This window comes from Rhinolophus hipposideros, assembly GCF_964194185.1.
Source record: "Rhinolophus hipposideros genome assembly, chromosome: 12".
NCBI classification, from domain to species: domain Eukaryota; kingdom Metazoa; phylum Chordata; class Mammalia; order Chiroptera; family Rhinolophidae; genus Rhinolophus; species Rhinolophus hipposideros.
In genome coordinates, this window is record NC_138058.1 from 52,447,174 (window position 1) to 52,467,986 (window position 20,813).

Consider the following 20,813-nt stretch of genomic DNA (forward strand, 5'->3'; position numbering starts at 1 on the left):
ACCAAAGTGGTCACTTGTATACTTTTTCTTTTTTTTTTGCCCCCCTCCCGTGTGTGTGTGTGTGTGTGTGTGTGTGTGTGTGTGTGTGTGTATCTCACTTAACACACTACTCTATACCTTGAGCTGTCGGTTTGTCACTTTGGTTTGAAATGCCAGAGCATCAGTGTTAAAGGTACCAGGATGACAAAACAAGATGAAAAAGTAATTGGAATGTTTCAGATTTTTAAAAAGAAAAAAAAAAAAAAGAAAAAAACCCAGGTAACAAAGACTGAAATAATTGCAAAGAAACTCAATCACTTCCACTGGGGAGTGTATGTAAACTAAGGGGGCTTGTTAATTGGGGTGGAGTTCCCCAGTATCACACAAAACAACATCCTGGTGTTCCTTTCTTACACATCCTGGACCCCACTATAGATTTCGCAAACATGTTTTGAGGTGAGGACCATTTGGCCACAAGCTTTAGGGAAGGAAAAGTGTAGACTTTTATTAAATTGATTTGATCAATGAGTTGAGGTAGAGTGCAGAGGGTATTGGGGCAGGTGGGAGAGACTCTGGTGGTAGGTTTTCAAAGTGACACTGACTCTCACAAGTAACAAGTGGAGGGACTCACAAGTAGCAGGTGTAAGGTCTGTGTCTCCACATAATTGCAGAGAGGGGGTAACTAACCCGCCCCAGCCGCAACCCCAGATACAAACACTCAAGCTCCTCAATTCAGAAGTCTGGTCAATCTTTCTCCAAGTTTTCAGCACTCTTCCCAAAGCATCTTTTGAGAGCTCTGCATTCCCAGTGGGATCCTGATTTGCTAACTCTGGCAGAGGAATTCAAGTGGCCAAGAGGAAATTCTTGCTGCATCATGCCACAGGCACTCAAGCTGGCTCAAGTCCCAATCTTCTATAGTGGTCACAAGTACAAAGGAAGCAGGGATCTCCACATTAACAGGTACCTAGGAAGTTTGCTGTCTGTTCTGCCATGGTCACCTCAGAGGAAGAGCAGCTCATCAACCTGAATTGGATCCTCAAGGTAAAGCACTTTCAATTACCTGACATGAGGCAGCAGAGGTTAGTCTAGATGACTCACTGATGCTGGGTGCCAAAGGGCACCTACTGTACAAGAGAGGCCCAAGATCTTGGTGGTGGCCCAGGCTTTCTTCAGCTCCCAGAGGACACACAGCGCAGTGGAGCTGCGGCCACTGGGGGTACAATCCCTGAGGCAGGGATAATGGGGGAAGGATCCCTGCTCTGCCAGCTCCCAGGGGCTGGAGTAGAGTGGTTCTCCATCACTCTCAGTCTATTAATAGAAGATCAAAGCATTACCAGATTAACTTCTCTTGATCCTGAATGCTTCCAGCATCCACCATCTCCTGATCTCCATCCTGCCTTCCTGGTGTTCAACTTCTGAAGAGGGGAGCCAATTTTACTAAATTCCCCACATACAAAAAGGTTACATCCCTTTCCATACATGCGGAATTCCAAGGTAAATTTCAATCTTAAACTACACTGGGAAGAAGAACTTCCCTTGCTAAAGAAGAGAAAAAGAAAAACAGCACAACTTAATCTTGAAGGGGCACCCCACTACAAAGAGGGGAAGATATAACTAGAGGGGTTGATTTACCCGCTCCTGAAAACCAGCCTTTGGCCAGCTAGCACACAGGAGCCATATGCTACTTGATTCCTCTTACTTTACTAATCAGTTCATTTCAATCACCCTAGCCTTTTTTTGTCACCTGTTCCCTCTCTCTCGCCCCTATTTTTTTGGGGGGGTGTAAGTCCATAGCCTAGAAAAACATTAAAAAGAAAGAAGGTAAGTGGGATGATATCTTTAATCTCAAGGAAAGGAACTTTAAAGAAGCCTCCTGTGCAGCTGCCACCAAGGACATGAGCCAAGCCAGGGCAGCACTCTCTGTGAGGCCCACCACCATTTATCCTAAGCCAGGGTGCACCAAGAAGCTGAATGCAAGCTGATATTTCACAGCACATGAGGCCCACCTACACTCAAAGGCATACCAGTGCAAATGCGTCAACAGTCTATGTTATTTTGCAATCATTCGTGCTAGTTTTCTCCTCTCATGCATACCAGATCATTAGAGCTAAGTTTTTTAGAATTGTAAGGTTGACGGGTTGCCCTGAGCTTATGGGATCTCATTTTACCAATTCATAACAGCCTCCTAATCCTCCTATAATTACAGGCATTAATGTCAGAACAGGATCCAGCTATATTGTCTTTTTTAACGTTTTACCCACAAAGATGCAAGCAAAAGACAACAACAACATTTGAGTTAATGTCTTAAATTTTATCTTCCCCTGGGAAATAGACTCTTTATAATGTAAGGGACAATCCCATAAAGCAGCTTGGCAGAGAGTCCAGTCCCACCCCTTTTCTTTTGGGGGAGGGAAATGCTGAAATATACAACCTTCTCACCCACAAAGAATAGCTTCCTATCATTATGTAAAGTAATAAGACCTTAAAGGGGGAGTGATGCATGGAAATATAAACAATGTAAGACACTCACATATTCTGATTTTACCCTTTTACAAATATTTGTTTGTTTTTGTTTTTCCAAATATTTTTAAAAAATAAATACTCACAAATATAACAAAACCCAGACACCTATTCCTAACTAGGAACTCTCTTGGTCAGTGCTTCCCCCTCTGTAAAATGGAGATTCAAAGTTTTTTTACTCCATCTGCCTCTGTAAGACACTTTCTGTTGACATATAAAATTTCCTTATTCTATGATGCAAGTATTTCTATAGTTTTACATTTCTGAAATTGGAATGCATCTGACAATTGTGTACATTTGATAATAGTGTTTGTCCCAAAATGCTGTTATTAAACAAAGTGTTCTAGAAACCAGGATATTAAAAATCTCTCTCCTCAGAAAGTAAGATTATTTTTTTCAGTGAAAAGTCCCATGGTCTTGTTTCTTGTAGCAGATAAAGAAGCACCAAGAAAGCAGAGGCACTAACTAAATCTGGGACCCCTAACTGAGATCTCACCCTAATTGTCTTTTTGCCATGGGACTCAGCTGCAAGGCCTGCATTGGAATCCCAGCTCCTTAAATGGCTGACTCTACTTTGCTAGGTAATGTTACCGGAGAGTGGGCTGTTCTCGGTGCGGTGTCCAGGTTCTTGGCGTCTTGAACAAAGAATTGAATGAGACACAGAAATAAAGTGGTGAAAGAGTAGTTTATTAGAAGAGATAGTACACTTCAAAGAAATAGAAATGGACCTGAGCAGTAGAGAATGGCTCAAGATGGCAATATTAGGAGAAAAGCGTACTCCAAAAGTTTTGGAGCGGGCCCCTGAGCAAAAGCAAGGCTCAAGAGACTCAAAGGGCCCAGACTGGAGAGGACTTGCAGTTTTTATCCTTTTTTCTCTAGAATGGGCTGTTCCTTTCTGGGCATGGGACCACTTGATTGATACCTGTGATTGACAAGAGGCTATTACCTCATCTTTTTAGACTGTGCAGGTATGAGTAGCCGGTTTAACCTAGTTGGGTATTTTGTACCCGTTTTTTCCTCATAGGGGTAGATAATTACAATGAAAAGAGGAAATTTTGGACAGAGAGGGGAGGTCTTTTGGGTGGCTAAATACTATGGGTTGTGCAGGAATGCAGAGACCCAATGCCTGTCTCTAACTGCCTGCCTTGTTTTTCCTTTGAGAGATGTGATCCCCATAAAATTTCTATGGGAAGTTGAGAGACAGAAGGTCTGTTTTTCTGTATCTGCTTCCTGCTGGGCAGGGGCATAGAGCTGTGCCTACCTATGGGGGATTCACAGAACTCTCGCCCTATCGATCTTAGAGAGGAGGGGTCTCGAGATCCACCTGGAAGACCACATTGGCTTCTTTGGTTGGGACTGGCAATCTTGCTGGGGTATCCTCTGTATCCCCAAGGCCCCTAAATGAGGAAAAATAGATTTTAATTAATAAATCCATTAACTTTATAGAGCCTGTGGCCATTCGACTGATCATTTGAGTGGTGTCAATTGTCCAGGAGCTGAGCCCAGCATGGGTTGGAAAGAACATTAGGCTTCAATGATTACAATCAACGTGTGTACTGGCCTGGGATGTCCTGAATGGTTTGGGGGATGTTGGGAAGTCACAGGCTTTTAAGTAGTTATCTGAGAAACATTCTGTGATTCAGACTAGGAGCAATCTTTAGTCTAGAATTCAGAAACTGATTAGAAGAGTAATCAAAGCCAGGGGCTAAGGAGCTAAGAAACTAGGGAAAAGGAGACTTAAAATTTCTATAGTGAGGGAGGCTTAAAATTTTTGTAGTGAGGGAACTCTCTCATATCAGTAAAATTCCAATAAACCTACCTGTAAAATGGTAACAATAGTAACACTGATTTCATAGGGCTGTTATGAATATGAAGTTACATTAAATCATCCATGTAATTTTATCAGCTTCGCAGGATGTCTGGTACATACAAGTGTTCAGTTTTTTGTTAGCTATTATTAAATAACATTAGCTATGATTTTAACTGATACGTGAATGACTGTAGCAGCTAGGTAACTGCATAACTAGGAGTTAACTTCTTAAGGGTTAGCATTAGTTTAAAGAAAGGTTAATATAGTTTTTTTTAAAAACTATGTTCCTAGAGTTAGAGAAAAAATAGGAGAAAGGAGTATGACATGGAGAGGAGAACAGGAGAGAAAGAAGAAAAGCGCAGTATATGTTTATGGAAATTTGACTTCAGAAGATGCCAGTGAGAGTACATTTTAACCCAGAAAGTATACTAAACAGGATATAGGCTAAATTACTGTGGCAAAGAGACTAAAAATTCAGTGGTCCAACGTGATAGACAATTGTATTCCTTTGCATACAGATTAGAAGGAGGTTTGTGTTATGCAAGGTAGATAGTCGGAGGGTGGCTTTATTTCACCAGGTTGTCCAGTGAGCTAGATTTCTCTATCTTGGTCTGCCATCCTCTGGAGGGCTATTTTTCTCAGAATTTGCAAGTCTGGCTGGCCAGCATCATGTCTGTCCTCCAGGTGTGGGAAAGGGCATAGAGAAGAATTAGGGAACAATCAACTTCCGGTGGTAAGGACATGGCCAGGAAGTTGCATGCATGACTTCAGCTCACCTCCCACTAGCCCCAGGGCCACGCCACATTGCAAAACAGGTGGGAATTGTAGCCCAGTTTATCCAAGGTACAAAGAAGAGAGTGGCTTCTGGGGAGAGACTGTATTGCAGTGAGCATCTCTCTCTGGAGACCTTGACCTGCAGGGAATAAACTCAGGGGACAGAAGATACCATTGTACTGGGTGTTCCCCTTGACAAAACATGTCCCTTCTATGAACCCCACAACTCTATTGTGAAATAGCTCAGGAAGAGTAGTTATCATTATCCCAAGTTTACATAGACTTTTGAAGGTGTATTATGAGCTTAGAATGATACTAGCAAATGGTAGAGCCAAGTAAATGGTAGAGCTTAGAACTAGTAAATGGTAGAGCCGAGATTCCCGTTCAGGCCTTCAGACTTCTAAATCTATTGAGCCAGGAAATGGCGGATCTGAGCCTGGTGTCTAGGATTACCTCCAAATCACAGGCTATTTCCCACCCCACTAAATTACCTCTCCATCCCATTGTTTTTCTGTCACACCATGTAGGATGTATGTGCAAAGCTATCAAATGCGGAGAGAGCTGAAGTTTCCTTCTATAGATTGCATTTTGCTAATAAGAAAATTGTATGCCTGATTCAACTAAACTATTTGTTAGATACCTATGTAATCCCTATTATTGTCTATTAAGAGATTCCATTCTTACTTTCATTGGGAGGTTTGCCTATAATGGTAATATAATCAACCTTGAGCTAATATTCCCTGATCCTTAGCCTGTTTTGCACCTGTGGTTTGCCTTTTGTCAGAGGTGAGTATTCAAAAAACTAGGGGTGGAGTGTTGGATGATAATTAATTACATGATTTCTTTCTCATGTGAATGGGAGGAGCCCTTGATTTTGCCTCCTGAATAGCTCCATTAAAAGCCATCCCTGCCCCCAGACAACCACAGAGCAGCTTCCTTAGCAGGGAGCCAGCATGGCGGATAAGTCCAAATTTATTGACTACATCGATGAAGCTTTGGAAAAATCAAAAGAAACTGCACTTTCTCGCTTGTTTTTCACCTATCAAGGGATTCCTTACCCAGTCACCATGTGCTCCTCAGAATCCTTCCAAGCCTTGGACACCTTTGAAGCCAGAAGCGATGACATAGTGCTAGCATCTTATCCAAAGTGTGGTAAATAACAACTCACGTTCTACAGGGCACTTTTTTCATAGTGAGTAGGTGGGGAAAGGATGCAAGGCAAAGATGGGAGGAAGGTAGCTCATCTCTGCACGAAGTCGGCTAGAAATCAGTGAGGAGGGTGGCCAAGGTGGGTAAGAACATAGCGTGTAAAATCAATCATTAGAACTGCTAGATTTAGAAACCCCCAGTGTCTAAGGAAGGGGGTCTGTGGAAAATGAACATTATGGCTGACAGATGGTAGAAGGCAATGAATGGAGGGGCTGGCAACCAAACATAAATGCAGGAAAAGTCCCGTTACCATGGAGCACTGATAGTAGAAATTTTCATCTGGAGTTTTGACTGAAGACAAAAGCATGGCCACGTTTATAATTTATATAATGATTTCCACATAACAGATTATTTTTCAGAATCAAACATCAATCCTCCAGTTTCTCAAGTTTTCTGAGGGTAGTTCATCAGGGAAGGATAAGACATTAAGAATCTAAATTATCCTACTTTTTATTTTTTTAAACTGTTATTTCATCTCTAAGTGTTTATTAAAGCCAACCTCATTTAATATTTTTTCTTAACTGATACTGGGTTTTTATAAAATCAAAATGATATACTCCTATTGAAAATATTCATTAATTTAAGGTAAAATACCATGATACACAATAATCATTGCCACAGCAATAAAAATTTTCTATAAAGAACATATTCTAGATTCAAAAAGAAGTATTATCTCTTGTTAAAGGAGAAATCAGAAATAAAATAAGTTGAATTTTATATTAATGTAAGTAAATTCTGTTTTCCACAAACCTTTGTTTCTTTCCACAGCCCAGGTTATTTTAAAGGCAGAAGAACCAACTATACACCTCAGGCATTAGTGGTAGATTTTAATTTTTATAATATATATGAAGTAATATGACTTGTTACATCAAAACTCCTCAATGAGCTTTGATTGTCTGATTTTTCTTATAGGTTCAAATTGGATTCTTCACATCATTAATGAGTTAATATTCGCTGATTCCAAAAAAAAGTATGACTATCCTGAATTCCCAGTTCTTGAATGTGGGGACCCAGAAAAATATCAGGTTAGTATAAAACCTGAGTGCTTAGCATCACCTTTGGAAATGATGCTAACATTTGTCCTACTTTCCAACTTCTTTTAGAAATGTGTTACGTCATGGGTCACAGGTTATCTTACTTGTTATTATTCATCTTACCAATATAACCACTATTATTGTATTTGCCTGTGTTGTTACCTATCACTGAGATAAACAGGTTTCTCTTATTATTGAAATAGGGTTGGTACGCTGGCTTGTAAATGTTTACCTTATTTATATGATTGTTTCTCCAAGAAACTCTATTTTAATTTCCAAACAAATGACTTCAAACAAAACTTTGTAACACAAACCATTTGTAAGTAGGGAACTTCCTATGATATTACTTACTGATATTGGGAAGAGTTTTTATTCTTGATCATGTTCTGACACATCAAGACTTGACTTTGAGCACCCAATGCTCTTGGAAACTCTTTTACCTCATGGAAAACCTGGTAATCCAGTTTCTACCAATCCAGGTTTCTTTCTGTTTCACCAAGTACTTTAGGGTGAATGGAAAGCAAAGCATGACTTCTGTCTTCAGGTCCCTGCATTCTAAATCTTAGCTCGAATTATGCAACTAAAAGCTGTACTTCCAGTTAAGGGAATTTCTAGCTTTAATAAAAAGGTCCATTAGTGGCCAACGAATGACCGACTGCCTCAGCAGAGGGGAGCGCAAGTCTTATACCAGCATGGGCCAGGGAGCTGTGTCCTACACAAATAGACTGAGAAACAATGGCTTAAAAGATTTTGTAAAGTATCCGATGGACACTTGTCTCATTAGGGAGATCACCTCAGGGATGATGTAGATGCCTGATCACTGCACTGTACACCTGAAGCTGAACAATAATGAATGCCAACTATAATTTTATGTATATATATATATATATATAGTTACATATATGTAACTTTGTTATGTGTATATATATATATATATACATATATACCTCTGTATATGTGTATATACTTTATGTATATATGTATATATATATATATACACACACACACACATATATATATATCCCACACTGTGTAAGGGATATAAATAATAAATGTCTAAAAAAACCCCGGGGGGCAGGGGCAAAAATAAAAATTAAAAATTAAAAATTAAAAAAAGAAGGTCCAGATGATGTTTAAAGTCAAGGAAGTCTTCTAGAAACATCTAAATTAAAATTTCTACAGTGTGAGTGAGTCATGATTCTAGTTCCAGGGTTTCTAGAAAATATTTTAACTCAGAATAGTATTTTGGGGTTTGAATATCTATAATTTATCAGAAATGTTTATTTTTTTTCTTCAGGTATTTTTAAGACTGGTGTTTTTGTTTTTAGTTTTTTGGTATTTTAATTGTAATTGCATCTTTCCTGGGAACAAAAATCATTTTGCATGTAATGTGCCTTTTGTTTTAAAATTGAAATCAGTGAGAGGACGAGATCCATATCAGTTACTTTACAAAAAATTTTTCTAAAATACATGTATTTTCTTAAACGACATATAGCTATATCTAGTCTTTATGTTGCTTACAGTTTGGCTCTATGCCACATTTTCTTGAGCATATTATGTGTTTATCTAGTTTTGTTACAATTAACTCCAATTTTCCCCTTGAATAGTTTTCTAATCTGTTTAGGAACTTTATTTTTTATCATATGTCTCTATGTGATTTTGGCTCGAAGTTTAGTGGATAAAGCACTCTATAACTTAATCTGAAAATTACCGTTGCGTGATTTTACACAATGCGCTTAAAACCTCAAAGCCTGTTGTTAATCTCTAAAATGGGGGTTACAATATCTACCTGAGAAGATTGTTATGAATGAATGTATTATAAAAGTATGTTCAAATCTAAAATGTGTGATTTGATGCAAATCAAGTATTGATTACTAATCACCACTTGAACCCATATCATTGATTTTTGAAACCTCATTTTTTGCCCTCTATTTGATTTTTGAAACCTCATTTTTTGCCCACTAAGTTTTTATAAAACAATTGGTTATAAATGTCAAAATATTATTTTATCACTTAAAATGATGTGACCAAGCAGTGATTTCTATAAGCCTGAAATGAATACTTAAAGCATTAGCACCCCCTCCCACCCACATAACGTATGCTAAAGGTCTGATTTTAAGATAAAATCCTTAACCCTGGAAGATTAAACAGATAACTTCATTCTTTTAAATTACTGGTAGAAGTAGATTACAAAAAAAAAAAAAAAAATCAATCACAGAGTCCTTATACTGACGAGAATTTCTCTCAAACTATTTTAGATATTTAAGTGTGAACTTTCAGGTTCTGTTGGGGTATTTGATTGCATGGAGTTTGGTTAGTTGGTTGGTTAAAAAAAGATAGATCTAGATGTTAAAAATGGATTTGGAGGAGCTATGGAAAGACTTGAATATTTCTGTTAAAGACCTATTAAATATAGAGGAGATCCAAATTAAGTGAAAAAATAGATTGCAGATTATGAGCTGTCTTGAACAAAATGAATATGGTATGATTATGGGAAAAGGTAAAGTTTTCAAAAAATGACAAAAAGGAAATGGTAAACGGGATCCAACAAGGACGTTTAAAAGGAAGATTTTAATTATTTATTCATTTATGACTCTCCATTCCTCAATCCTACAAAGCAAGGAAATAGAAATAAAGAAAAATTGGAGGAGGAAGAGAAGACAGCAATAGTAATATTTAAAACTACCATTCAGACACTTTAAATAATAGTAATATTTAAAACTACCATTCAGATAATAATATTTAAAACTACCATTAAGATACTGTGTATATTTTTAAGAGAATGAAACAGTTTCCATCGCCAAGGATTTTGGCAACTCACCTCCATTATGACAAATTACCTGGATCCATCTTCAAGAAAAAAGCCAAGGTAAGTGTTCTTTCCTACTGGTATTTCAGTTTGAAGTTTTTAATATACACATATTGGCTTTCTGAGCTAAATGATGACTTTACTACTCATCGTACAATTTAATAAATTGTGAAATTTTAGTATTTCTTTTGTTGCTATTTCTTCAGATATATTTCCTATCATTGCATTCAAATCAAAGGCATTTTCAGCTAGGATATAAAGCATACACATATTTTGAAATCTGTTTTTACAGTAAACAGATTTCAGAATCCCACTAGGATATCAAGAGTGTTTAACAAAAGAATACAATCTAGGAAAATGAGCAAAAATTTTTCCTTTGGGGACTGCTAAGCACTATTTACCTGATGTCTGAAACTATTTAATTTCTGAATTTCACATGTAATAGCAAACTTCATGTCATGCATAAATAACTATAGGTCCTTTGGCTACTCTTACTTAAAAATCTTGTTTCATTAATCATTATTGATCTATTCTCATAATTATTAGTGTTTACCCAATCCTTTTTATTTTCACATGGACTTCCCTCCAATCCTTATTTCTGGGTGCCTCTTTTCTCTGTATCAGGAGCAAAGATGAGAATTAATTAAAAAAATAAGCATTTAAACTCTGAATGCCACAAATAAGAATGAAAGGATAGTGCAATAATAGCAAAGGAAGAGGAAGCAGGAAAGCAGCTAAGATAACTGCAATGGGAAGTGGAAGGAGGGGAAATATGGAGGAGGAAAAGAAGAGTTGGAAAGAAATTACATGGGCAGTAGAGACTTAGAATTAGCGGCTAGTGGCCATCACACAAGAATCCTCGCAGCTTAGAATTGAAAATACCTCAACTGTTGTCTACTGCAATCGCCATTAGGTGTTTGAATTCCACAAAGTGGCTGTCGGGACTCTGAGCAACTCTATCGCCTATGCCAGCTTTGGACAGCTCTGTTAAACAGTCTTTATATTGAGAATCTCCCAAATCAGAAATACCACTTTAACATATAATTTCTAAGGTTTAATGCAGTTACATATAATCACAAATCTAGGTGACTTTTTTCCACTTAATTGTTCCATAAGAAACAAAGCTAAAACAATTTGTTATATAAAGCTTTTGGATTTGGAGTAAAACAGTTTCACTTTCACAAGAATATAAAGTCAAGAAAAGAGTAACAGAGCCAAGGTAAGAGGTTGATGGTGGGGACTGGTTCACACTCCAGCTGGCCCTCACCATTCAAATTTATGTCTTTGTAAGATTATAAATTGCTACAAGCCAGGGCAAGTAATGGGTGGTAGTCAAAGCTCCAAATATAACACCCTCAAGTGACAAGAATCTGCTATATTTGGATTCAGGGTGGGGGTGATTTTTAGACCTGAGCCAAAGACATTGACCCCAGCTTATTTGTCTATTTAATTGTATCCTGTTAGTGTTAGTTTATCTCTATTTATTTTTTTAAAAGTTTATTGAGGTGACAATTGTTAGTAAAGTTATATAGATTTCAGGTGTACAATTCTGTATTACATCATCTATAAATCCCATTGTGTGTTCACCACCCAGAGTCAATTCTCCTTCCATCACCATATATTTGATCCCCTTGACCCTCACCCTCCTCCCCAAGTTCATCTCTTTAGACTGACAAGGCATTTTGAGATTCTGATTCCCTGTGAGTTACATGTCATCTACAAATTTGATAAATATTGCTTCTATACCTTTACCTAAATCACTCATTAAAATGTTGATGATATCCTAGTCAGGACGACAGAAATGCCATTAAAAACCTCCAGGAATGTTTACGTTAATTATTTAGCCTCCTTTACACATGAGTTTTATATGCCTATTGCTTTTGCTTCTGGCTTATAGTCTTCCATTTTGGAGTAGAAATCATAAGTAACAAATGTAATTTAGAAACTATGTCCAAGAAAAAACTTGGTGTTAGTCTGCAGCAACTTGTTCTTAAAGAATCTATGTTGCCTCCCTGGTGGTTAGTTACTTCTCCCTCTTTTATGTGGCCCCAAATCATCTATTTATCAATTCTAGAAACTTCCCCCCAGTGGAGGTCAGGTTTACACATCTGTACTTTGCGAAATCCACACCATCCTCCTTTCCAAAACTAAAATGACGTCTCTGGTTTCTCGTCTTCGGAAGCTTTTGTGTGTTATCTCAGATTCCTCAGCGTTTACGAACAGTAGTCAACACTGTATTTTCCAATTTCCTCAGTTCTTGAAATGGAAATCGTCAGGCCAGAAGGCCCAAACTCACTTGGAGCAGCCAGATGCTCTCGTGTAATCTTTTGGTTCTGTTGGGTTTCGGTTTGCTCTTTACAATGTTTATATTACACGTTCCATTCAAAAGAATGAGTTAATTCCTTATCAGAGAAGATAGACGTCACATGGGAAGTCAGAGATTCTGTTTCATCTGTGTCACCCATCACACCTCAGGCCCCAGAAAGATGGCCTGCCATTCTTTGATATCCCTCCAAACTCTAAACATGATTTCATTGTCCTTATCACTATTTTGTAATTTTTACTTTATTTGGAGGTTTAACCTTTCAGATCATGCAGTTGTGAGCTTGCTCTTTATTCTTTAATATCTTCTACATATACCTTTTTACTCTCTAAACTCATTAGCAAAAGTCCTCTCATACTATAACACCAATCTTTTTGTTCTCCTTTTCTCCCCTCTCCCCAGACTTCCCCATCTGCAACCTCCTGTTGCTCAATTTCTTACTGTCATTCTTTATATAGTAGCAAAACTATGTAGCACGCAAGACATGTGATATTGCTCACCATTTCACTTTTCCAAAGTTCAAAACATAGACCTAAATAAGTTAACTTAGTTTTTTCTCCCTAGATATTGGTGATATTTCGAAATCCCAAAGATACAGCAGTATCATTTTTCCACTTCCACAATGACGTCCCCGATATTCCAAGTTATAGTTCTTGGGATGAATTCTTCAGACAGTTTATGAAAGGACAAGGTATGGCTGGCAGTAAAAGAATTCTTACTGCAGTAGATGACCACATCAATACGAAAATTCAAATGTATTTTAGGATGAAGAAAGGAGATTAAGATGCATCCAAGAACCAGAAAGTTGCTTTTCAATGAAGTTCTACAGCACCACTAGTTCTGTACATCAAGTAATACTTGCCTGTTTTTAAAAATAATGTAGACAATTTATATGTTGACTATGAGTCTTGAGTGGCCACAGTATAGACATGGGATAAAGAGGCATATAACAAAGTTATATATAACAAAAAAGCATTTCTAGTTCATTTCCCTTAAGTCTCTATATAATACAATGAGAAAAAAAACAAAAAAAGATAAAACCTTGACACTTAGCAACTACACCAAAGATTTTTATTTGCCAGAAAGGAAGTAAGTTTTGTTAGACTATGTTGATATTTTACCTCTGGTTATTGATAACTACAATTTTATAAGTGGCTAGTAATGCTCCAGGTACTCAACTAGGTGTTGTATGTATTAATACGTGATTTAAGACTATAGCAAGCTATGTATAAGGCAGTATTAGCCCTATTGCACAAATGAGAAAATTTAAAAAAGCAAGTTCAATTACTTCCCATTTGGTCTCACTGCTTGTAAGTGGCAGTGACTACTTCCATGGGTACAGTGGCCAGAGAGTAATAGATGCCTCCTTTTACTAGTGGCTCAGTTGAGTCTTTACAGTGTAGTAGAAGGAAGAATTTATGCCAGATGAGCCTAGAGGAAAAGTTGCCAGGTCCCTCTCAGAGGACCAGTTTTAAAGGTGATCAGCACGGCAGAGCCATGCCATCCCATATGCATGGACACTGGGTACAGTACTGGCTCCTTAGCAGAGGTTTAATATTGGGATTGGGATATAGGAGAAAAAAGAAAAGTGCACAGAGGTGCTGATGAAACACCATTAAGAAAGCTTTGGTTTGTCTGAAACCACTCACTAAAATGGTTAAGGCAAGTCTGAAACATTACCCCATTAATAATATAAGAAAACATTTCAATGATGAGAAATGTATCATCATTGGGAAATCTATGTTAGGAAATTTTTGTTGCCCTATCTATCATTTTAGCCTAAATATTTGATTGACAATGATAAGCTATGGCAGCAATAACTTAGATGGAGTTTCTGCCTTGAAAACCTGTTAAATTTAATTTATGGAGGCAGCTAAATGCCCAGGAAAATATATGGGATTTGGAATGAGAAGGTCTGGATTGGGGTTCACCACTTCTTATTATATATTAGCAATTTTAAATAGAATAAAATAGCTACCACTTAGCAATTACTGCATGCCAGGCACTGCATGCTATCCCTACCACCCCATTTTACAGATGAGGAAACTAAGGCACAAGAGGTTTAGGGAATTGCTCAAAGTCACACAGTTAATAAGCAGCACAGCTGAGCAGTGTCTAGATCTGCACTACCCAGCATGGTAGCCAGTAGCCACATGTGGCAACTGAGCACTTGAAATGTGCAATTGAGGAGTTAAATGTTTTATTTTCTTTTAATTAATTTAAATTTAAAAACAGGTACTCCATTTATTGGAAACTTTTAAGTAAGTTTGGTACAAGTCGAGTGTGTGAATCTACTTTTCTAACAATAAGCTTTATGAAGTCTAAATACACGTCAAGTATTTCTGATAAAAAGATAGTATGCAAATTAAGATTCTCTGCTAAGTGTAAAATACCCCTGGCTTTTGAACAGTTAGAATATAAAAATAATGTGCAATGTTTCATTAATAATTTTTATGTTGACCACATGCTGAAATAATATTTTTGGATATATTGGGTTAAATAACATATTAAAATTAATTTCACTGTTTCTTGTTGCTTTTCTTAACGTGGCTACTAGAAAATTTTAAATTACAGATGTGGCTTACATTAAATTTCTGTGGGACAATGCTGGTTTAGATAACATCATTTCTTTCTGGCATTATCTCTGTCATCTTTCATGTATCACTATTTCTGAATTATTTTATTTACCTAAATATTCATGGATGTCTGATAGTTTTTATCCAACCAGTTTTATAACTTGCTTAGTTGTGTTATTATTTAGGAAGATAAAAAAACAAATAGAAATCAGATGGACTGATTCCAGTTCTTATGGAGCAGGGATTTGTAATAACTTATAAACATCTTGTTTGAGCTCATACATATATAGATAGTTTATATTTTAGAGCATAAATTAACCATCTGTAATTTTAACTTTAGTTATTTAAAATTCCTTAAAAGGTTTTTTTTTTCCGTTGTGTTTTTAGTTTCTTGGGGAAGCTATTTTGATTTTGCAATTAATTGGAACAAACATCTTGATGATGAAAATGTCAAGATGATATTATACGAAGACCTGAAAGAGGTGAGATTATGATTATTGATATTCTATAGCAAGATTTATTATAAACTACAATATAGAGCATTTACTCATACTGTCTGGTTGTATGAACACAGCTTGTGCTAAATTGAAAAAAAAAAGACTGTTCCAGATATGTGGTATAGGGTTAGGAAAAGAAACAATGCAGAAGTGCTCAGGTTGTTTATTGAACAATAAAATAATGCTTAGTAACTTATTATTAACAGTAGCTGCTTTATTTCCCTTTTATGATAGATAGATAAATTAGGAATGTGAAAAACAATAGGTAGGTCTCAACTGACATTTAATTGAACACATATTTGGCTGTGAATTGACTTTTCCATATATTTTTAAAAATTGTTTATATACAGACAGTTAGTGAGTGATGGCTTGGCATTGTTCTAGGCCCTTATGGCACATCAGTGAACAGACCAGTCAAAGGTCACTGCCCTGAAGAAGCTTACATTCTAACTGGAGAAGGGAGGGAGATAAATAACAAACACAATAAAATTTATTAATGTATACAGGTGAGAAACAGAAGTGGCATAGCTGATTAAGGAAAACTGGAAATGCCAGAGGATTGGGGATTGGGATGCGGGACAAATCCCAGTATAAAATAGAATGGTCAGGGGAAACCTCATGGAGAGAATGCAATTTGAGCAAAGATCTGAAGCAAGTGAGGGGAGTGAGCCAAGTGGGTAACTAGGGTAAGAGCTTCCCAGGCAGAGAATCGACTGGTGCAAAGGCCCTGAAGTAGGAGTTCCTGGTGTGATTAAGGGACAGCAGGGAGGTGGATATGGCTGGGTCAGTAGAGGTGAACCAGGGGAGACCAACCAATGAGAAAAGAGGAAAGAAAATGAGGTGGTGTGGAGTATGAGGAATGGCATGGCAAATCATTAAATTTACTTTGGCTTTCACTCCAGTGAAATGGGAAGCCATTGTAGAATTTGAGCACAAGAGTGATAGAAGTTGATGTGTTTTTAATAGGATCATTCTGGCTGGTGTGTGAGAACAGACTGGAGTGGAGCAAAGATAGTGCAGGGAAAGCTGTGAGGAGGCTACTGTAGCAGTCCAGGCAAGGGAAGATGGTGGCGCAGACCAGAAGAAGCAGTGGAGGTGATAAGAAGTGGTTGAATTCTGGATATATATTGAAAGACGAGCCAATAGGATTTGCTGCTGCATTGGACAGGGGTAAGAGTAGTGAGAGGAAAAGAGAAGTTTAAGTAGACTCCAATATTATTATCCTAACCGACTAGGGAGACTGAGTTGCCATCCTTTGAGTAGGAGATGGCAGCAGGTGAAGCAGGATTGTGGGGACAACCAGGGTTTTGTTTTTGGACATGCTAAGTTTGAGAGGTTTGGTAATCATCCAAAAGGAGAGGTTGAGTAGGAAGTTGGGTGTATTATAAACGTCTTGACTGCAGAGAGAACTCTGGGTTATAGATTATAAATTAGCAAATCATTGACAAATAGATGGCATTTAAAGCCATACGATTACATACCTACGTATGGCCAGAGAAGAAAAGAAGACCAAGAACTGAGCCTTGGAGTCTTCCAATATAAAGACTTTGGGAAAAAGAGGTGAAATCAGCAAAGGAGACTAAGAGTGACTAATGAGGTAGGAGGGAAACCATAGTCTTGGAACCCCAGTGAAGAAAGACAAAGGGGTGTGTCAAATGCTCTCTAACTAAATTGCATTTTTAAACACTAGTGTCTCTTGTCTTATCAATGGAAAGTATAATTTAATCCATCTCTGCTGCTTATAAGATGCATTTATATAACATGAGAGAACATACTAGTTTTTTGTCCCTCTGGTCTAGAATAATGTTTTTGAAACTTGTCCTTCATAGAATGCCAGTGTCCCAGATATTAATAATTCTTTCTTGGGGAGTGGAAGGAAGTTGTTTCTTCAGATTGATTTGGGAACTGCTGTATTAGATAACCTGCTCCTTTGGGAGATTCATGTTGTATATTGGCTTATTAAAGACCGAGAGATCCTGTGGGGGGGATAAAAAGGCTTACCTTTGTTTAACTCAAATGATTCTAAACTTATTTGACCTCAACTCTTCACCCTCCTTTTCTTTTAATTGTCATGATATATCTATTCTGAGGTATATTTGTGTTTTGTAAACTACATTTTAAGAAACTTCTAGAAGTTATGAATTAAAAAAATGACTATCCTCTTAGATAAAATTCTAACCTGTTTATCAATGCTTACTGTCATTTATATCCTATTTAGCTGAACAAGAATCATAGATTAAAACTGCAAAGTAAAATCGATACAGAATACCTCATAAGGATATCTCGACTATGTATACAGAGGTATCAAAGTAAATCTAAAGACTTGATCTAAAGATGAATGAGAGAGTTAGGCTTAATCCATTCTAAGAGGGCTGTCTCTGCTCAGGGCACAATTCCCATAGAAAGGTTATCCTTTGACATTTTGTTTCCAGAATCTGGCTGCTGGAATAAAACAAATTGCTGGATTCTTTGGATTTTCTTTAACTGGGGAGCAGATTCAAACTATCTTGGCTCAGAGTACCTTCCAGGCAATGCGAGCAAAGTCCCAGGAAACGCATGGGGCTGTTGGCCCATTTCTGTTCCACAAAGGTAAGGTTACATTGGTTTCTGGGACATCCATCAGTTTGCACCTAACAGGAAATCCACATACCTTAAATAAGACAGGTGTTTTTTTTCTCCCTCAACAAGAAGTCTAGACACACTTCAGAGCTGGAACTGGCAGCTCCACAATATCTTTTAGCATACTAAGCTTCTACCTCTCTGCTTGTCACTTTGTGCTGACAAGAGAACCACTAGAGCTCCAGCATTACATTAAAATTCAAGGATTATTGTATTAAAATAAAAAGAGAAAGGCAAGAGACAGAGTCACGTGTATTAGCTGAGTGAGCCCTCTTTGAAGAACTTCGTGGGAAGCCTTACTCTGTGACTTCTTTTATCTTATTGGCTTTTTCTCACTGTGCTGTCGGCTGGGAAATGTGATTTTTTTTTCTTTTTTATTTTTTTTGGTGGGCACATTATTATCCAATTAAAATTAGGGTTTTCTTACTAAGGAAGAAGGATAAAATGAATATTGGATAGGCAATGAGCTGTCTCTGGCACGGATGATTTTATTAAATTTCATTAAAGCATTCTAATTTCTTATAGAAATTTATGATAATATAGCTCAGAACTGCCAATGTTTTTTGCTTGTATAATGAAAATATAATATGACTTAGAGGAGGCTCATATAACAGCAACAGCTATCATATATCAGGCATCTATCATGTGTTAGACTCTTTGCTGGGCTTAAATTTTATAGTTAAAAAAAGATATTAAATCATTAATCTTAGTATAAATGTGGGCACCAAAGCTCAGGGATATTAATTTGTCCATTGTCACAAAGCAAATAAATGATGGAGTCAGGATTTGAACATAGGTCTACTTGACTCTACTATACTTTGTCAAATGAAAACCTATTTAAAAAATCCACTTGAAAGGAACAAAATCCAGGTTTGGTTTGATTTCTTAGTTTAATCCTGATTTTTATGCCTAGTTTTACTAGCTTTAAGGAGGGTCGAAAATAGAACCTTTCTATACATTGTTGATTAAATACTACTTAGAATAGAAAAATTCTAAAATAAATATTAAAATAATTAAATATTTTTATGATATTTCTTGTAGAAAATTGAGAAAGCAATGAAAAATGTGAAAAAACATTAGAAATTATCTACATTTCTTCCACCAGTGGCAGGTTTAACTTTTTGGGCATATTTCTTCCAGCCTTATTCTGTGATGTTTTACATAATTTATGTCATTTATGAACAGTTTTGTGTTTTATTTTATTCCCTTCATATATCTAAGCATTTCCTCGTGTAATTAAACCCACTTTATAAACATATATTTCAATGGCTATGCAACAAGGACCTTACAACTTCAACCCAAATCATCAAAAGATTCTAAAGAAAGAAGTAAGTTCTTTTACTTTTAAAAGCAAGTAAGAAAAACATATCCTAACCCGAAGCAAAATAATAACTCTTTGCAAATTTTCAGGAACTTAACTCTTTGCAAAATTTTCAGGAACTGAGGTTTTAACCAAAACCTATGGTAAAACGTTACCTCTCAAGGAGTAAAGTATTTAAAAGACTTGAGAGAGAGAAAAAAAAACAACCTCAGGAAGTGGAATTTTCGGTCCTGGGTATTGGGAGAGGGGTGAAGATGAGAGATCATTGAGGCAAACTGTCCTCTTGGTGATATAAAGAAGCACGTTATCTACCACACCACAGATGAAGCCCCAGTGGATATTATTAATTTTACAAGAGAAATTACATTAGTTTTCAAGACTGTCTAATTTTTTTCATGTGTCCTTTTTCACATTTCAAAGTGAAACACTGCATAAAAAATGATAAAATCAAGCAATATTCTAACAAATGTCTGGGTCTACTGGTTTTTGTGTGTTATAGGTGAAGTTGGTGATTGGAAAAATTGGTTCAATGAAACTCAGAACCAGGAAATGGATGAAAAATTCAAAGAGTGCTTAGCAGGCACTTCCCTAGGAGCAAAGCTGAAGTATGAATCATATTGCCAGGCTTGATTCTGGTCAATTCATCAGGCCTGGGTATTTTATTTTCCTTAACAATAACTGAATTTAAATAATTAAATAATAATTTGATCAAAGAATCAAATAATGATATATAACATTTAGATATACTTAATACAGATATAATGTACAACTGAAGTTTTTGATCACAAACTTAAATTTGTTCACCTTTTGAGGAAAGGCCACTTAACTACAAAATGGATATTGTAGTTAAAAAACATCTATCAAACATGAAGATAAAAAAGACCTTTTATATATTAAAAACTGGTATAACATATATGCACTACAAGAAATATTGGAGAGGGGGTGGCCGGATGGCTGTTGGTTAGAGCGCGAGCTCTCAATAACAAGGTTGCTGGTTCAATTCCCTTATGGGATGGTGGGCTGTGCCCCCTGCAACTAAAGATTGAAAACGGCAACTGGACGTGGAGCTGAGCTGCGCCCTCCACAACTAGATTGAAGGATGACTTGGAGCTGATGGGCCCTGGAGAAACACACTGTTCCCCAATATTCCCCAATAAAATTTATATGTAACAAAAAGAAATATTGGAGAAAGTGCTATAGGCAAAAAGAAAATGGTACCAGGTGGAAATTTTCATCTACACAAAGGAATAATGAGCACCAGAAATGGTGACTGTGTGCCTATATATAAGAGATAGTTCCCTCATTTTAAAATCTCTTTGAAAGATAATTGCCTTCAAAGCAA

The 20,813-nt window shown here is 36.9% G+C and overlaps 1 protein-coding gene across 1 annotated transcript; it reads left to right on the forward strand.

Annotated features, from left to right (window-relative positions):
- Nucleotides 1-6,036: 6,036 nt before the first annotated feature.
- Nucleotides 6,037-20,101, forward strand: SULT6B1 (sulfotransferase family 6B member 1; the record flags this gene model as incomplete). Its single annotated transcript, XM_081068626.1, has 7 exons — nucleotides 6,037-6,235; nucleotides 7,205-7,317; nucleotides 10,106-10,195; nucleotides 13,023-13,149; nucleotides 15,422-15,516; nucleotides 17,964-18,120; nucleotides 19,971-20,101. The coding sequence occupies 7 exons, from the start codon at nucleotides 6,037-6,039 to the stop codon at nucleotides 20,099-20,101; spliced, it is 912 nt and encodes a 303-aa protein (XP_080924752.1).
- Nucleotides 20,102-20,813: the final 712 nt, after the last annotated feature.